General features: G+C 41.6%; 1 protein-coding gene across 1 annotated transcript; it reads right to left on the bottom strand.

The window, feature by feature from the left end:
• Positions 1–4,241: 4,241 nt before the first annotated feature.
• Positions 4,242–17,240, bottom strand: gapdhs (glyceraldehyde-3-phosphate dehydrogenase, spermatogenic). Its single transcript, XM_073485060.1, has 11 exons — positions 17,196–17,240; positions 8,385–8,438; positions 7,832–7,928; positions 7,239–7,345; positions 6,353–6,443; positions 6,137–6,255; positions 5,884–5,965; positions 5,588–5,739; positions 5,299–5,461; positions 4,896–4,993; positions 4,242–4,740 (listed from the first exon to the last, which is right to left on the bottom strand). Exons 2-11 carry the CDS (start codon positions 8,411–8,413, stop codon positions 4,671–4,673), a joined length of 1,008 nt encoding a protein of 335 aa, XP_073341161.1. The 5' UTR covers positions 8,414–8,438; positions 17,196–17,240; the 3' UTR covers positions 4,242–4,670.
• Between the last annotated feature and the right edge of the window lie 219 nt (positions 17,241–17,459).

Below are 17,459 nucleotides of genomic sequence, written 5' to 3'. Positions count from 1 at the left end.
GGGTGCCACAGTGTTTCCACTGGGATGGACAAGCTGGAAGCTTCCCCTGGTCCTTCAGCTTCTGACCATCCACCCACCACCACTCCCCTCCCAGGAAGCGCAGGCCCATCCAAACCTGAAGAACACAGGGCAAGCTTGTAAAAGGGTTTTTTATCTGTGACTGCTCACACTTTCATTCACTTCATGCTTGCTTAATTGAGATTTCAACTGAATGACAAAAACAAAATGACAGCAAACTAGGTAATGCTGCTGACGATTTGGCTAATCAAACAGAAGAATGAAGCACTTCAATTCATTCAAAATGTAGCTGCTCTATAAATTAAAGCAAGCCACCCTTCAGTCTTTAATGGCTCATGTCTTAATAAACCAATACATTTAAAGGAGCCTTTATCATTTGATTACTTGCATTTACATTTAAATTCTGCATTAAAAAACTCACAGTAAAAAAATACCAGTTACTAAATCTGTTATTCTTTTTGAAGTTGACTTCTCATTCCTTTTAATAAGGTGTCCGCCTATCATGTTCTATCCCCGAGATTTCTACAAAGGGGCTGCGAGATAAATGTGAAGGGTTGTGAGATCAATTACAAGCTAGGAAATAAGAAAAAAAAAAAGAAAATAAACATCTTTTTGGCTAATGTGTGTCTCAAACCTCATTGGTCGTGGCAGTGTAGATCCTGTCTCTCACATAGTTGTAGTCAGACAAAACCTCCAGGCTCAGGAGTTTGTATTTGAATACACAGGGCCCCGAGGAGTCAGAACATTTGGTATCAATGTTCTGGCAGTGCATCAGAGCCTCCTCCCATGTCTTGTTCTCTTTCACCACCAACAGTTTGTCATCATAGCACACAACCTCATGCTTTTTGGAGCACCCTGTGCTGTACCACTTCTGATCGACAACATTAAGATAGGCACAGTCTGGGTTTAGTGGCTCGCCTTCTTCCCAGTTTTTGTAGTCAGATTGCAAGTCTCCGATCCATTGCCAGGTCTCATCAGCCTCTTGGTTCAGTCCGATCCAGCCGCTTTTCTGGAATTCACCTGTGTTAATTTGGGTGACAGTGGCTAGTTGACCAGACTCAGCCTGACAGTATAGAGAAGCATTGTACCAATCAAGGGGTTTTACACGATGACTTATTCTGTCCCCGACTGAGCAGTAGAATTCATGTTTATTCAAACATAGATCAGTGAACCACTTTTGATTTCCAACTGACACAGCTGCACACAGCTGGCTCTTTTTTCCACTGGCCCAGTTGGTGCTCTTCGAGATGTCGTCTCCTGAGACCCCTTCTCTTGTCCTGAATAAAACAAATAAATAACTTCTGCAGGTTAGTAACTGTTTTACCTTGTTAAATTTAAACTGACACATTTACACACTCACTTCAGATTTATCCACTTCCAGGCTGAGTGATTCTCAGGGTCTCTGGTTAGACCGATCCAGACATTTTTGGCCCCAATTGTGTTTAGCCAATCAGTCGTCCAGGCAGCGTCCACTACGTCCCAAGTAACCATGTCAGTGTGCTTCCCCTGGCAGTACAGTCTGGCCTCTTTCCAGGTCAATGTATGTGGTGAGTAGTAAACCCACTTAGTTATGATGAATGCCTCAGAGTACAGAGAGGCCATGAGCAGGAGTGTGAGTGTGAGCTCAGGGCTGCTCCGTTTCCCCATGGCTGGTCCTGTCTACACGTCAAGTCAACGGTGTGTCTGTTTGCAGAGCCTTCATTAGCCAGGTGAGCTGGTGTCTCGGTCAGTGGCTGGTGAGGAGCTCTCACTCTGCTCTTATAGCAGCTACATACAGTACCTGGTCACTCCCAGGTAGACACACCTCCCCAGATCCAGATCACCAGTACCACCTCTCCACACCACTCCAGACTTACAGTCATCCTAGTGACGCCAGCAATTTTTTTTTTACATCCTATTCACTTAACTCCCAAACCACTGTCACACATGATAAGTCACTGAATCCCAACCAGTGGTACTTATATACTTAAACAAAATAAATAAATACTAAAAAGTCTAATATCTAACAGTCTAATATTTGTGCTAGGAGGAAAATAAAAACTTAAAAGTAGGGTGACAAACTGATGTGATGCCGATCTTCAGCTTTTTTGTCAGAAACAGAAGAGCAACAGGTGTATCTGTTAACATTGCAACCAGATAAAATTACGTTTTAGTTATATGAAGTATGGTGGACTATATGACTACAGAGCATAAAAAGATTTAATGGTTATTGCAGAAAAAAATCAGGCCATAGATAGCTTAAATTTGGGTTTGATTTTGTTACAATCTTAAAGATTATAACTTTAAGTCATAGTTTTGTAATTAGGTGTGCCCGAAAAGTAGAGTGTCTGAGAAATGGGGGAAAAAAGTGCTTACAGTACAAATGCCAACCATGGATTCATGTGCAGCCACAGATTCATCACAGCCAATGTGTCTTCTCGTAGAAAAATTTTAATCTTTTGTGGCTTTGGCTAATTAGAGAGCATGTCCATCATGTCCCAAAGGATCAGCTCTTTGTATCTGATGTTTTTCAGTAGCTTTTCTTCTCAAGCCTTGCGTGAAATCTCCAGATCTCCCCATAATCTCTAGAAGACTAGAAATCATTGGATCTACTCTCCCGAGAAGCATGCCATAAGTCACATTTATTTATCAAGTGGTCAGAAACACTCAATAGGTAGAGGGGTAATAAAATAAACACAAGCGTTGGCTTGGCTTCAATTTGCTTTGCATGCAAGTAGATGGTGCACTTAAACACAAATGACAAGGAAAACAAAGTGGATCCAAATTCAGTCATGTGTGGTGAGGTGAAAGCCTCTGTTTCTCTGCATCTTTAAGCTGAATCCAAATTATCTACATTCAAAACTGCCCAGTCTCCATGCCTGGATGGGCAAATCAGGCTGTAACCAAATGACAGGATTTGAATCTTTTTAGTTTAGAGATGCTGATGACCACGTCCTTGTGCCGACCTCTGTATACCAGACACGTCTTACCTCAGCTTGATACCATCTTTTCGAAGATCATGTGTCACTGTGGTTTAGTCAGGGAGCTGAAAACAGTCTGAAATAAAGATGTCTGCAGAATGATGACGAGCAAAGACAAGGAATCACACTGTCCTCTCATGACAAAATCTCAACACTATTAAATGTTTTAGATTTAAATCTTTGTGAACATGACTTTAAATACTTAATGTTTTTAATAGTATATGCAATCCTGTCTAAAACCAGTTCATACTTGGATCCATACACCCTTGATTTTTCTTGTTCTAATTGCAGTATGTTTGATGAAACAGTAGGTGGCACTGCAGCAAAATCATTACAAACGTTGTTAAAGCTTTTCATATCAGTTCCTGAAAGGAGAGAAATTTGGCAGAGGCAGAGACAAGCAGGAAGGAGACATTTCTTCTATATTAGGAAGCAGCAGCCTGCGTTTGAGTCTTGCTGCAGTACCTAAATAAGACAGCAGGTGGCTCTGAAGTCTTCCTGTAGCAGCTCTGTCCTTTCCCCACAATGTCTCCTACCACACTGACTGAAGGGAAATGGGAGTCACTTTCCCTCGCCTTCTGAGAGGAGACACATTTTCTGTGTCCTTAAGCATATGTTCTTTACATATGTAGTTATTATCATTCGTCTTCTTTATTCGACTGGAGACAGTAGAGACGAAGACAGGAAGTTAAAACAGGGAGCACGCAGTTATATGGTATGTGTCTTATTATAGGATTCCCCCCTTTTTATTATTTAATGCACATATTTGGTCCGTACATTACTATTTCTCCAGCCTTTATATGGATGATATAACATTTCTGCTAACATAGCGACAGATTAGTGGTCTCCATTTCTTCACAATAATTCTTCTACCCTGACATAGTACACCTAGACACAAGATAATGTGAAATCTGTGAACAGAAAAATAGTTTTTATTGAGTTAGTGAGGAAAATGGTGTGTGTGGAAAAAAGGGATGATATAAATGATTAAATGTGTGCCAACACCAAAAATTTGAAAATAAGAATTAAAAAATGGTGAAAAATACATACAGTAAAAAAAGTTTCTGTATTTTATCAACTAAAAAGGTCAAAGCATAAAGATTTATATTTCTTGTGTTCATTTTTTAACGAGCAATATTATTCATTGATGGGTCCAGTTACATTTTTGTTTTGTCTCATGACCTTTTTCTAAATGTTGTCACCTTCAAGGCTCAGGACACAGTGAACAGATCATGACAATAACGACACAGGACAACTTCACAGTTTAAGGTTTTTCGAGTTTTATTTCTTTGTCTCTTTACTCTTAAGCGGAGATACAGTAGTTCTGCCTCTCAACTTCCTCTTTCCACTGATGATTAAGCCTTTAAACACACCAACAGGGAGATGGATACAGTAGTTACCATAGTACTGAGTCATAACGACACATCTAAAGTGGCAGTGGGAGGTGGAGAGGGGGCACACGGACACAAATACTGTCACTGACCGATCGTCTTGTCATTAAAGGAAAAAAACAGATAAACTCAGAACACTCGAACACACTGTTGCTGCTGCCTACGTATACTGTAGTAGAGCTAAGGGCTGTGATGCTATGACTTGGCTATGAGTGGGGCCTGTGTGTAAAAGAGAAGGGAGGGGGGTGGGAGAATGGTTGGGGTGGTCCCTTTCCTGACTTCCTTTTTGGACAGGAAGTGTTTAGTCCTTGGAGTGCATGTACAGCAGAAGGTCAGCGACACGGTGGCTGTAGCCGAACTCATTATCATACCTGCGGAGAGAGATAGAGATAGAGATAGAGAGAGAGAGAGAGAGAGAGAGAGAGAGAGAAAAAAATTAATAATTTACTAATTTAGTTTCCTCTTTAGATCAACACTAACTCTCTAATTTACATGTCGGACGGATGAAGACATTTGATAAACTAACCAGGAAATGAGCTTGACAAAGTTGTCGTTGAGGGAGATGCCAGCGCCAGCATCAAAGATTGAGGAGTGGGTGTCACCGATGAAGTCAGAGGACACCACCTGCAGAACACAAACCACACTCCAAGTCAGAAATACTATATTATAGCCAGGCAAATGCAAAATGCAAACTCAACCATACTTACAGTCACAGAGGTAATAAAACCCTTCATTTAAATTAAGTGATTAATCGGGTTAAATCAATCGGTCTTTTTTAAAATCATGTAAATCAACTTTCTTGTATTAATAAAACTGAACCAGACTGGTGTTTTCTTCGAAATCTTTGTCGTCATTGCTATGAAATTGATGACTGCTCTGCACAGCCTGACCCACAATTTTGATTGTCATAAATATGTAAAATAACTTACAGAGTCCTCGGTGTAACCCAGCACTCCCTTCATGGGCCCATGTGCGGCCTTCTTGCAGGCTTCCTTAATCTCAGCGTAAGATGCAGGCTTGGACAGACGGCATGTCAGGTCCACCACTGACACATCAGCAACTGGCACCCTGAAGGCCATGCCTGTCAGCTTACTATAAAGAGAAGATGGACAAAAGAGAGACATGTTAGATCTGTGTTACCTTAAGTTTTTTGTTATTTCTTAAGCCACAAAGGGTGCCTGTGATCATCAGCCCAATAACAAATGTGTTTCTCCTCACCCATTGAGCTCGGGGATAACTTTGCCGACTGCCTTGGCAGCACCAGTGGAGGCTGGAATGATGTTCTGGTGGGCACCGCGGCCATCACGCCAGGCCTTGGCACTGGGTCCATCCACTGTCTTCTGGGTGGCTGTGTATGCATGGACTGTAGTCTGCAGACAGGGGGATCACATTACAGAAAACATCAATACATTAGCATGTGAAGCTAAAAATACTAAGCCATCTGTGAAAAAGCCCTTTCAATACTGCTTACTGCAGTCAAACCGACGCTTGTGTTCAGATTGACTGCGACTTACCATGAGAGCCTCCTCAATGCCAAAGTTATCATGGATGACTTTGGCCAGGGGAGCCAGGCAGTTGGTGGTGCAGGAGGCATTGCTATCAACAGAAATACAGACAAGCTCATTAACTACCAGACTCTACTAGATTCAGTTCTCCTCACATACATACAGTAAGTACATAATGGGATTGCTCTGCCTACATCTAAGAACAAGTTTGTAAGAATTAAAAATGTAAAGCACAAAATGCCCAAGACCAAAGGTATGTTACCTGACGATGGTCATGGTGGCCGGGTCGTATTTCTCCTCATTAACTCCCATGACAAACATTGGAGCGTCGGGTGAGGGGGCGGACACAACCACACGCTTTGCTCCACCCTGGATGTGAGCCTGTAAGTGGCCCAGAGAGAAAGAGAGCACAGGTTAGTAACCAAACCACCTGGCAGTCTGTGTATCTGTTTCTGTATGTGTGCATGTGTGTACATACGTTGGCCTTATCCACACTGAGGAAGACTCCAGTGGACTCGACAACGTACTTGGCTCCAGCATCGCCCCAGGGGATCTCTGCTGGCTTCATGCTACAGTCAGAGAAAGAACAGTCAAAGAACAGAGTCAGTCAACGATGAAATGGATTATCACTACTGTTTATTAATGTTAAATATGTGGGACAAAGACAAGTAACACCAAAATACAACAAAAGTAGAAACAACAAAAACAAACAGAGATATAGAGCAAGTTACATATAGCAGGAGGGGGTCAGGGGTAATCTTGTCTGAATAGTGAATCCTGTGCTTTCTAAATCAGTGTGCAGAGCCTCTTTGGATAATGTCATACTACTGAAGAACAGAAGATATTTTATTAATTAACGCGTTGAAATGTAAAGGTTAATAACCTTACCAAAAAATACATGTGGTAAAAACAGACTCAATTGCGGAAATCTGACAAATTAACACTCAGTGCTCAAAGAAGAACAGCAATGTAATCACGCCCTAACCCTTCTCTGTGGTGGTGCTGCCTTTTGCAGGGATGAGGCATATTACTCAATGGACTAAAATAACAGTGAGTACAATGGAGTGGATGGGTAGCTTTAAGGTTGAGGCCCCAGGCAAGCAGACAGCCTCATTCCATTGCCTGGAACTCACATACTACCTCAACTTTAATCAAAAGTAAAGTATGGCATGATTCCAAGTGAACACTTAGCTGTCTGCTTTTATATCAGAGACCTCTCTGATAAAATGAAAAATTGAACAGAGGTGGCACTTTAGTAAACAGCTGTTCTCTTTTAAGCCTCACTTAAGCTTGTTGCCACCAGTTAACATCAACACCTCTGATATCTGTTCAGCAACTAACCACTGAATGTCGTCACCACTTACCACTGGTAGACAGCGATGGCGTTGCCGTCAACCTTGAGCTTGCCATCTTCTTCACTGACCTCACCATGGTAACGGCCGTGGGTGGAGTCATACTTGAACATGTAGACCTAGTAGATAAGATGAAATAATGGGGTTATAAAGGCAGAGGTTTGACAGAGCAGGTGGTTCTGGTTGCTTCATCACAACAATAAGACTACTCGACTACAATATTTTCCTATTTCATACATTAAGCACTATCACACACAAACGCCTAAAAAATCTATACAATTCTGGGAGTCACTGGTAGTGTTTTTTACAATAGCACTTGACATGTGACTAAAGAATTATGACTGAATGTACAATAATTACTCACTAAATATCTTCAAAAATCATGTCAAGTTGAGGTATTGAAAAAATGTATGAACTGTGTCAGTTCTAGTTTTTTGCTTGTTATTCTGTAGACAAGCCTTTTTCAACAATGCACACCAAATGAATGTTTTCTATTCATTTTTTTAGTGAGTAATTATGATGTTCTCATGCAATAGGTGCTCCACTAAAATTAAAATTAATTGTTAATTATTTGTAAGTAAGTATGCACATTCAAGTTTTCTCACCATGTACTTCAAGTCAATGAAGGGATCGTTGATGGCCACAACCTTGATGCCTTTCTGAAGGCAAGCCCTCAAGACCAGACGGCCAATACGACCGAAGCTGTGAGTGGAGAGAGAGAAAGAGAGAGAGAGAGAGATTAATAATAGTTGTTTTGGGAAAATGGTGGGAAACTTCCACAGGATGTCAAACCACTCCTGGGACCTCACATGAATCTTCTAACAAAGCCTCAGACTTAAACATCATGTCATTACAGCCTCCAACAAAACTTCCAGTGGTTTATTACCATAGAGAAAACATGCTCATTAATCCACAACAGCAGAAATATCACAAAATCATGACTTCTTCCACTCATATACGCCTGCAGCTCCACTGCTGGTAAGCTCTTATTACAGTAATGGAAGCTGGACACTTTGCTATGGCCATCCCTCTTCATGAAAAATTACTAACGACCAAAAATATGGCCAAAAAATATGCTACACTGACATCATATCCTAATTATCCTTAAATCAGTCAGAACCATCCTATTCATAAAATGTGTGTGTGTTTCAAACTCACCCATTGATTCCAACACAGAGATCTGACATGGTTGCTGCTGTTTGGGGGAGTTACCTGGTGAAAAAAAAAGGAAAAACAGAGAAACCAATAGCGTTAGAATAAGAAAAAAAAATGCCTCTTTTCTTAACAATGTCAGAAATCACTGCAGTATAACAATGAGCCAGAAAATGCACTCTCTTCTTTGCCATTGAATTTAAACATAATGTACCATGGTAGGCTCAACAGCAGGAACCATAAGTACACTAGGGTGCTTGGACAAAGACAAACTGTTGCCCTGGCAGCAGGTGGCTTTAATCAGGTTAGTTAAGTTGTTGGCATTATACAGTAGTAGTAGTATGTGTGTTGTTTAAATGTGACCATGTCCAGTCATTTTAGTGTGAACCCTGTGTTTTTCAGGCTACAAAAACCACTAAAAAAAGCTCTTCGTCACCATGTTACATATACACTGACTGTCCCACTGTTACCATCTGCCCTCTCCTCATGCTCGCAGGAGAGCCTCTGCTTTCATGTAGCTCCTTGTGAGAAAGTACGCATTTGAAAAAATTTATGGAAACCATTTTAACATCTACTGAATGTTCTCATTGTTTTGTGGTCTCTGCTGTTATGTAAAATAACATGGAGGACACTGGTAGCAGTAGCTTCACAGCAAAGTAAACAGGTGCTGTGACGCATTAGCACTGAAGAGTGAAACAACACCAACGTGGTACAGTACGACAGTGTGCTCAGATAGTTAGTATACCAAGATGAGCTGGGTTAAAGTTAACAGCAGCTGTGCAAGGGTGTGTTTCTGTTTGTTGTGAGTGACATAGAAATACATGCCGTAAAATAGCATGTGTCTGCTGCAGGAGCAGGGACGTGTAACATTATGCAAGCAAGGACATGTTTAGAAAACAATGGGAAAAGAAGGGAGGGAGAAAGTGGTAGGTATGCAACAAACAGAGACTTGTCTGCCGACTAAACAGAGAGAAAGCCTGGCCTTGACTCAACTATGTGGCCTCCTCCTCTCCTCTTCATATTGTACACTCAACTTCCCGTTTTTCCCCTCCACACCTCCTCTGTCCTCTCCTCCCACTTCTTTTCTACCAATTGCATCGTCTTTGCCACCTCCACCTCTTCTTCCCATTTTCTGTCTTTCTGTCTATGCTGGGAAGGATGCACACTATCATATTTAGTTTCACAAATCTAAACCAAGTCATGTGACTTGTCTTTTTGGTGAAACTGCATTTAAGATTTAGTTTGTGGAATAGGTGGCTGATATGTTAATTTAGGATTAAAAGTCAGCTCTGTCTGAACATTTTATAATTAAGATTATGGTTAAAGAGATGTTTCAGAATCTAAAATTTAAATCCTGAATTAATTTATGGACTCATTTGTTATAGATTTCTGTCTACATTGACCAGGTGCTAGCCTGACCAGTAGCTAACGTGTGTGGTGACAAGCACAGGTAGACTAAGCGAGGGCAATGGGGATTGTCCTTGAAACTGGTTGGTTGTCATTTTAGACTACTGTAATCTCCTAATCTGTTGTGTGTGTGTGTGTGTGTGCTTCTGCATGAGTGTGTGTATGTCTCAGTGGGGGCATGCAGGGCAGGCTGTCAATCTGGTGAAATGCATTGTGGGAGCACTTTAAATAGACTAAAGGAGCAGCCAGATTAGGGTAAATTATCTCTTCTTACTCTCCAACACTCTCTCGAGGATGAACAATAGTAGATCATCTTGGATCTATTTTAATCTGGATTCATTCACTTGGCATTGAGCACAAATTGATGTTCTGTCTCACTGAAACTGTAACCACATTGATGCAAGTGGAAATCAACCGTCAGATTTCTTACATGGTCATTTGTAATGTGTTCTTATTTGAATGATTTTTTCTTCTTGTTTGCTAATTTGTGGTACCTTTCTTCAAGTAGAGCAGCCATTTTGTGTTCTGCTGTTTGTATCTATGACACAAGGTCGCCAAAGGAGAGAAAGAGGGTGCACACACACAGTATAACAATGATACTCTCACATTTCCATGTCTTTCCTCTCCTTTATACTTGGTTCTCACCATTACCCATTGTGCATTCACAACTCTTTCCTCTCTTTTGAACTCTCCTTCCCTCTGTCGCCTGTGCACTTTTTAACAATTTGTCTCACTCGCTGGCTTTTGGTCTTTTTTCATTTCCTCTAAACAGAGCACTTGCCCTGGTTTTCCAACATAAAATGGCTGCTCTACTGACAAATGACACCGCTTGGCTTTTCTGATTAACTAAAGCAGATTGAAAATGGGACAGCAGTGGAAAAAGAATGGTTGAGCCACATAAGAGAGATCTGGTGGGACTCAAACCCAGCAATGTTGCACTAAATGTGGAGAATTTACTAAATTAAATACTTTGCTGTGCATGGAAAATAATTTTTAATCAGCTGCTTCAGTTAAAACAATAAAAATAGGAGTGAAAATGTGTTTTAATAGCCTCTAAGGCAGGCGTATGTGTGTGTGTCAGTTGTTGTGAGTTGTTGACACTCCCTCTCTACATGTCCATTATTGTTGCCTAGCAACAGTGTGGCACTTTTGGCCAATCAATGGGAGAAGAGGGAGGGGTTACACTGGGCAGCCAGTGACCTAGAATAAAAGACCAACAATTACAATTTAAAAATCTGATAAAATTGAAATGTGCAAGCCTGTGCATAATTGTTGGAGTTTGGTTAAAGGACACTGCCATGAAAAAAGCAGCACTTCGTTAATTCTGATGCCCATGCTGCTCATGGTGATTACCATTTTAAAGATCTTGTAATACAGAAAAAGATCATAAGTCATTGTCTGTAATATCACATGTATATAAGCTTTAAGAAATAAATCTTTGAAAAAATCAGCTTTGAAAAAATCAGCTTTGGTTCATGAATAAATTGAATAATAATAATTGACAATTGCTCTGTTTCCAAATTAAGTGTTAGATACATATTCTTATGTAGGTTTTGCATACAATATGCACATTATGTGATAAGACAACATATGAAAACATCAAAACATTAAAACAACATGATTACATCATGTATAACCAAAAGCAAAATCAACTTTTCCTTAGCCAGCAGCTACTCCCACATCAGTCCTGCCCCTTCTGTAGCCCAATCAGCTCTGATCTGGTATTCAGCCCTCACACAGACATGTCTCAGCACACAGAGGTAGTATTGTGCAGAGCAGAGCAAAGAAGTTAGATGTTGTTAACTGCAGGCTGCAATCTGCTGACACTCATTAAAATGTAGGAGGAAGAGGCAGACAGCCAGACGTGAGGTGTAGCAAGTTTCCGTCGATATTTTTCTGACCATTTACTACCCATTGCAAATTTACTAAACTGCAGTTTCACTAGTTTACAGAGGAAGAGTTCTACTAATATCTGAAAACCAATAATAAGGTTGTTTCTAAAACCCATTCAGCTTACATCTGTGAATATTATTTTGGTCAAAGTCAGCACTCTTCAGCAGTAGTGTCTGCATCTGAATTGATGTATCTGTACTTCCTGCACTGATGTGAGCAAAATACATATTCTGATTCCTGCATTGCAGCCACCTCCTCTTCTGATTGGCTGGCCATAGAGCATGACAGAGACCAATCAGAGAGAGAACTGCTGCAGTTTGAGTAAGATAGGAAATGCATCTCTGTTCAACCTTCCTCTCTTCACCTTCACTTGTCTCACGTCCCTGCTCTATAAATCTCACATCTCCATGATCACCAGCCTGAGATTATAAGTCAATCAGTTGGCAAGGGTGGAGCAACCATCTCCTCTCCTGATTGGTTGGACAAAGGGAAGAACCAGCCAGTCAGAGAAGCTTTAATGTGCTCAATCCTAATTAATGAGGAAGTGCACCAGCTACTCGCTTGTCTGCTCTACCTACTTCTGTGTCTTCGTCCATCTGTACTAATTTTTTTTTGTCTTCTGTTAGGCGTATTTACTTTCTTTTGTTGTCCACCGGCTCTCATCTCCCCCTCACTTTTTTGGCTTCATGAGTACCATACCTCGCCTCCCCTTTTCCCCGCCACCCAAACTAATCATTAAAATTCAACACCCTCCCTCCAGCGCCCCATTTGTCTGTCCTCACCACTCTTTGTCTGCCCAGTCCCCCTCATTGAGCACAACGCTACCCTCCCTCTGAGCTTCGACCCATTTTCCTCACACGGACACATTTTAATCTGGTGGGTTTGGTGCAGGACAGGGTCACGATGCCTGTGCATATGCATGTGGACTGGGTGGACCACTGGGGGGAAAGATGACTCATAACCAGTCGACCAGAAAAGGACAAAAACAACAGGCTTCTGCATCAGGTGATAAAATCTAATTGGAGACAAAAAGAGTGAGTGAGAGGAGATGGCACAGCATTTCACTTCTGCCAGCACCTCCTCTGATGTCAAGCACCAACACTTCACCAGACAAACACTCATTCTTCTTTCCTCTGTCATGTGTCAACACTCTTAGAAGAGCATTTGGACAGCATGTGAACTCTCGAACCCTTATATGGACCTGAGTTTTGAGGAGCACAGATAAGACTACTGTTAATTTTTGACAGTAGTCTCGGTTAATTATTTGGTATACAGTGGCTGTTTTCTGAAGCTGATAAGTTTAAGAGTAGAGCTACAACCTATATTCATGTAAGGAGAAACTTGATTCAGACTTAAGCTTTTACACTCGCTTCGGTTTGTGTATTCACTGGAAATTCGTCAATGAGGGACTGAACTCAATGACTCAGCCCTTACTCCTGCCCACTATGCCACTCCCCCCCAGCTTTCCTCTTTCAGCTGCCCTTCTTTCAGTGTCTCTTGTCTATTCAAACCTTCCTCCAGCTTCTTAACCCTCTGTCACACCCTTCTCTCCCCAGTGTTTTTCCACTGCAGTGCGTTGATTGGCTAGAGGCCAGGCAGACCATCCAATTAGGTAACGTTTTCTCTTCTTGCCCGCCTCTCTGTGATTCCAGTAAATCAAATACATTAGAGACTGAACAAAAAAATGCCCATTACACAACCTCACACGCAGGTACTAGTAAAGTGTCAAACTTTCTGTGTTGTCTGCAACTTGAGGAACTTTCCTTCTGCTCATCTTTTCTTTAGCAGTATCCTGGCCTTTTATAGTCTTATCACCGAGACAATGTCACTTTGATGTTGTAAACTAGTCAGTTAAATGCCCAATACTATCACATCACCTGTCAGACACATGCAGACACAACCCCACAGCCTGTGTCCTACTCAGCAGGCATGGTCTCCTGCTGACAGGGACAGACAAATAACAAGGTCACCGTTTCTATTAGACATCTAGACAAAGAAGGTGGTTTTATAAATGTAGTCACTTATTATTGCAGTTCAACACAGCATACAAAAGTGTTGCACTTAGTATAGTGTAAGTAGTGTAAGTAGTAGTATAGTGTAGTATAATTATATAATAGTAAACATGTACGCACACACACCAGCCACCATGAATTAGTAAAAGGTGTGCTGTATCAAACTACAGAGGATTCAATAGGAGAGACATTTGACTACTTGGAAGAGGTAACGCTCGACCACACACACACTGCCTATAGCCCTACTGTATGAGCTTGAATCAGCAGGCAGATGACAGATAACCTTCCTAAGGCTCAGAGCCCGTCATTGGCCTTCTCCTTCTCTCAACAGTAGTACAGTTTAATGCTGTGTTTGCTACTTTCTTGTATCCTGCCTACTAGACAAACTTTTGAATAATTACAATATACTGTATAAAAATAACCAAGCAAAACTGCTTTTTTATAGAAGTAGGGACCTCTTAACGTCCCAGCTGTGTATGTGCTCCCATACTGAAGGGTCTATTTCCTCAAACTGGCGACGGTTAGGTGCAGAGTGCTGAGTCACTGCAGAGTTCCTTCTCTCTTACACACATCCTGGACAAGATGGCTGGTTGTTAAGTCAACTGCAGAGCAATATCAAGAGAGACACTCATACTAACCTCGGTATAGAAAAAAACGCATTACCTTTGAGTGGAAAACTTGTGTTAACCTAGAAAAAACAAGTCATAACCAACTCAAGACAAACGCATGACTCAAGGCTGCATGTAAATTAGTCTCACAACAAAACTGCAAATTTAGCAGTGATTGCTCATGTAATGCAGGATGAGCTAAACTAATTTGTGTTGATTTTGAACCCAGCGTCTCGAGGGAAGAGGGAGATTCTCTACAACCAACACGAGTTGCACGCAGATATTAATCTGATATCTGAAAAATAGGCCTGGGAATCGAGTCCACCCTTATGAACAGTGTCACAGAGATCCCATGGCTTGTCACTTACATTCACCACAAGTATCTTGTTATTATGTTATTATCCATAACTCCCTAATAACATGGTTGGAGTCCTTGTTAGGCTGGAAAAACCTGTGTGTTGCTAGTATGCTCCAGCTTATCTCATTGGCTACAAGTTAACTCCTTGCTCAGCAAAGGGGGCAACATGCTGGTAACAAAGTCACTGACATTTACATGACTTGTAACACCTCCTATGAGCTTCATGACAAACAAATTAATTCTGTGCTGCATATGCAATAGATTTCCTCATGTCTAATAAAAAGTAATAATATAGAGTCATTCAGAACAGGCACATCTTTGGTCAATACTAGCCTGTCATGACGTATAAGTGTATTATTCAGGCACTGCTAATACATGGATGAAACTAGTAAACTAATTTTATTTTTAGATCTTGTCACAATCACTATCATCTTTAATATATTGACGTGAAAGAAGGTTATATAGGTGCTTCAAAACTCTGTTGGAGAAATTAATCTAGAGGGGGGATATAATCATAAATCATACAAATTAAAAAAACTGCAAAATCATTATCTGCTGATGGATGCTAATCTTATTCCAAAACTATGATCATTGTGCCTTAGGTTTGCCATTGAGCTTTGGCTACGACACTTAGCATCTCCCTTGCAAGCAGCACTGGGCCTGTTAGTTGTCACCTTCAGTCATCCAGGGCCTGAGCTAAGTGGTGTGGCTCCCCATCCGCAAGTAAAGTCTGAATAACCATTTTCAAACTGTCAAGGAGTTTTGAGAATAAGGATTAGCGGCAGGTCAGCATCGCTACAGCACCTCTGGGCCTGCAGTGACCTTCCTCAGCAGGAGAGATGACCTTCAACAGGGAGACTAGGCCAGACATGGCTGCAGCTGCATGTACCACACCTACATGAGATGAATCAAAGTAGCTGCTAGATAATAGTGATGACTGCAATTAATACCACAGTACTATGTCTTGTGTTATTACTATTAATATTAGAAATTATATTACATACTAAAACGATTAATAAGAGATATAAGCTTTCCCAAATTGTTCCATAACAGGGCTGTGTGGCTTTGAATAAGTATTTTTGCAAGAAAATCTTCATTTTTCCGCCATTCTTTTGTTAGTTTCACCTACTTAATCTGACTGGTTCTGCTATTCAGTTTTCTAATTAAAGCCTTTTTGCACCTATACACTGTGCGGCTGGTTAAGTAGTTTAAAAAAACTATATATATCCGTGTGGTATTGCTGCTTTAAAAAACGCAGGCCTCTTTGTAAACCGCTTCAACAGGTCTGTCGAGTCAAACTGCGGCAGAATCATGCGACACCACACTCACTACCTCTCTGCCCTTCACAAGCATCACAGGAGGGTTTTCAGCACGACTTATTTATCTTTTATAACCATGAAATAAAAACCCAGTTTGTTCATTTGTCCCGTTTCGGTTCCTGCATCACTGTGTCCTCTGTTTCTCGTCATTGCAAGAGTACGATTCATCTGTGAAATCTAATTGCGCAACGACGACAGACTTCATCATGAGGACCAGAGGAGGCACGTAGCTTCACCTCCGCTCAAGTACACTCATTCACCCCGCCTCACCGGCCCCGTTACAGCTCAGTACACTGGCAAAGGCAGAATTACAGTCAGGATTTATAGATGAATCATTCTCATTTCAACATATATCAATACATGCCCTCCTCAGTATTCTCTTGTGATACGCGCGGTAATATATATGTAGTATACTTTTCTGGATTGGGTTACATAACATGGAGACTAATCCACTTCCGCAAAGATGCAGCAATGGGAGCTCCCAATGTCACGTTACCCGCTCAGGAATAATTTAGCTTCAGATGAATGAAATACATTATGAGCGGGCCATGATTAATATATGCAGATTTTCGTTACAGCTTTATCATTTTTTAGTGTTTCGGGGTGTTTGCAGCTGTAGTGGATTTTTTCGACTAAGCTAAATGATGCAACGAACCGACGCGAGCAGAGAGCATTACACAACGACCAGCCTCTCCTCAGTCCGCAGGGCCATGGCCGCATCCCCTCCCATCCTCGCTTTCCTCTCCCAGTATCATTAACGCGTGCATCCTGCGAGAGAGCTATTTAAACATCCTATAAAAGCTCTGAGCTGTTAAACTCTCCCATCCACTCGCCTGCTCCTGCTGCATGTGCGCCACGTTACACGGATACGTGGCTGATTAAAATAAAGCTGATGAACGGAGTTCAGCCGACAGGACACAGGCTGGCCACTCGCTTCCGCAAGTCGTCTAGTACCGTCATTCACATGAAAATATGCGATGAATTTAGACGTAAAGACCAAGAACTGTCATTTAAAAGGGCATTATGTTAGCTAGTTAACCCAGTTGATGAACGAGAGGCCGACATTTGTGCACCAACAGTTAAGCTAGCATTTGAAACTGTGGTGAAGCTGAGACGTGTAAAACGATTTTAACGTCTCGACTTTGCATAATTTGGACAAAATAAAATAGCTGTTACAAAGGCCTCTGTCAGCTGAAGGGTAAATCTGTCTGGCAGCTTACCTCTCGGCCGATGCTTCTTCAGTCTGTGTGCGCAGTTCACGGTGCCGCCTTCCGCTTTTATACAAGACACGTGCCTCGGGGAGCCTGGTCGTCCTGGCGACGTGACGTCATGTCATCCTTTGCTGCTAGGATCCATTCGGAACGAGGGACCGGTCACGGTCTCCCAGCGGCTGTCGGTCATTAGGGGGATGAAACACTGGTCTGTTTTGCGTCTTATTCACACTTCTTATGTATAACACAGGACCGAGGGCTGGGTCGGTGATG

This window comes from Pagrus major, chromosome 17 (genome assembly GCF_040436345.1).
Source record: "Pagrus major chromosome 17, Pma_NU_1.0".
Taxonomy (NCBI): Eukaryota; Metazoa; Chordata; class Actinopteri; order Spariformes; family Sparidae; genus Pagrus; species Pagrus major.
This window is presented reverse-complemented; position numbering and strand designations above follow the sequence as displayed.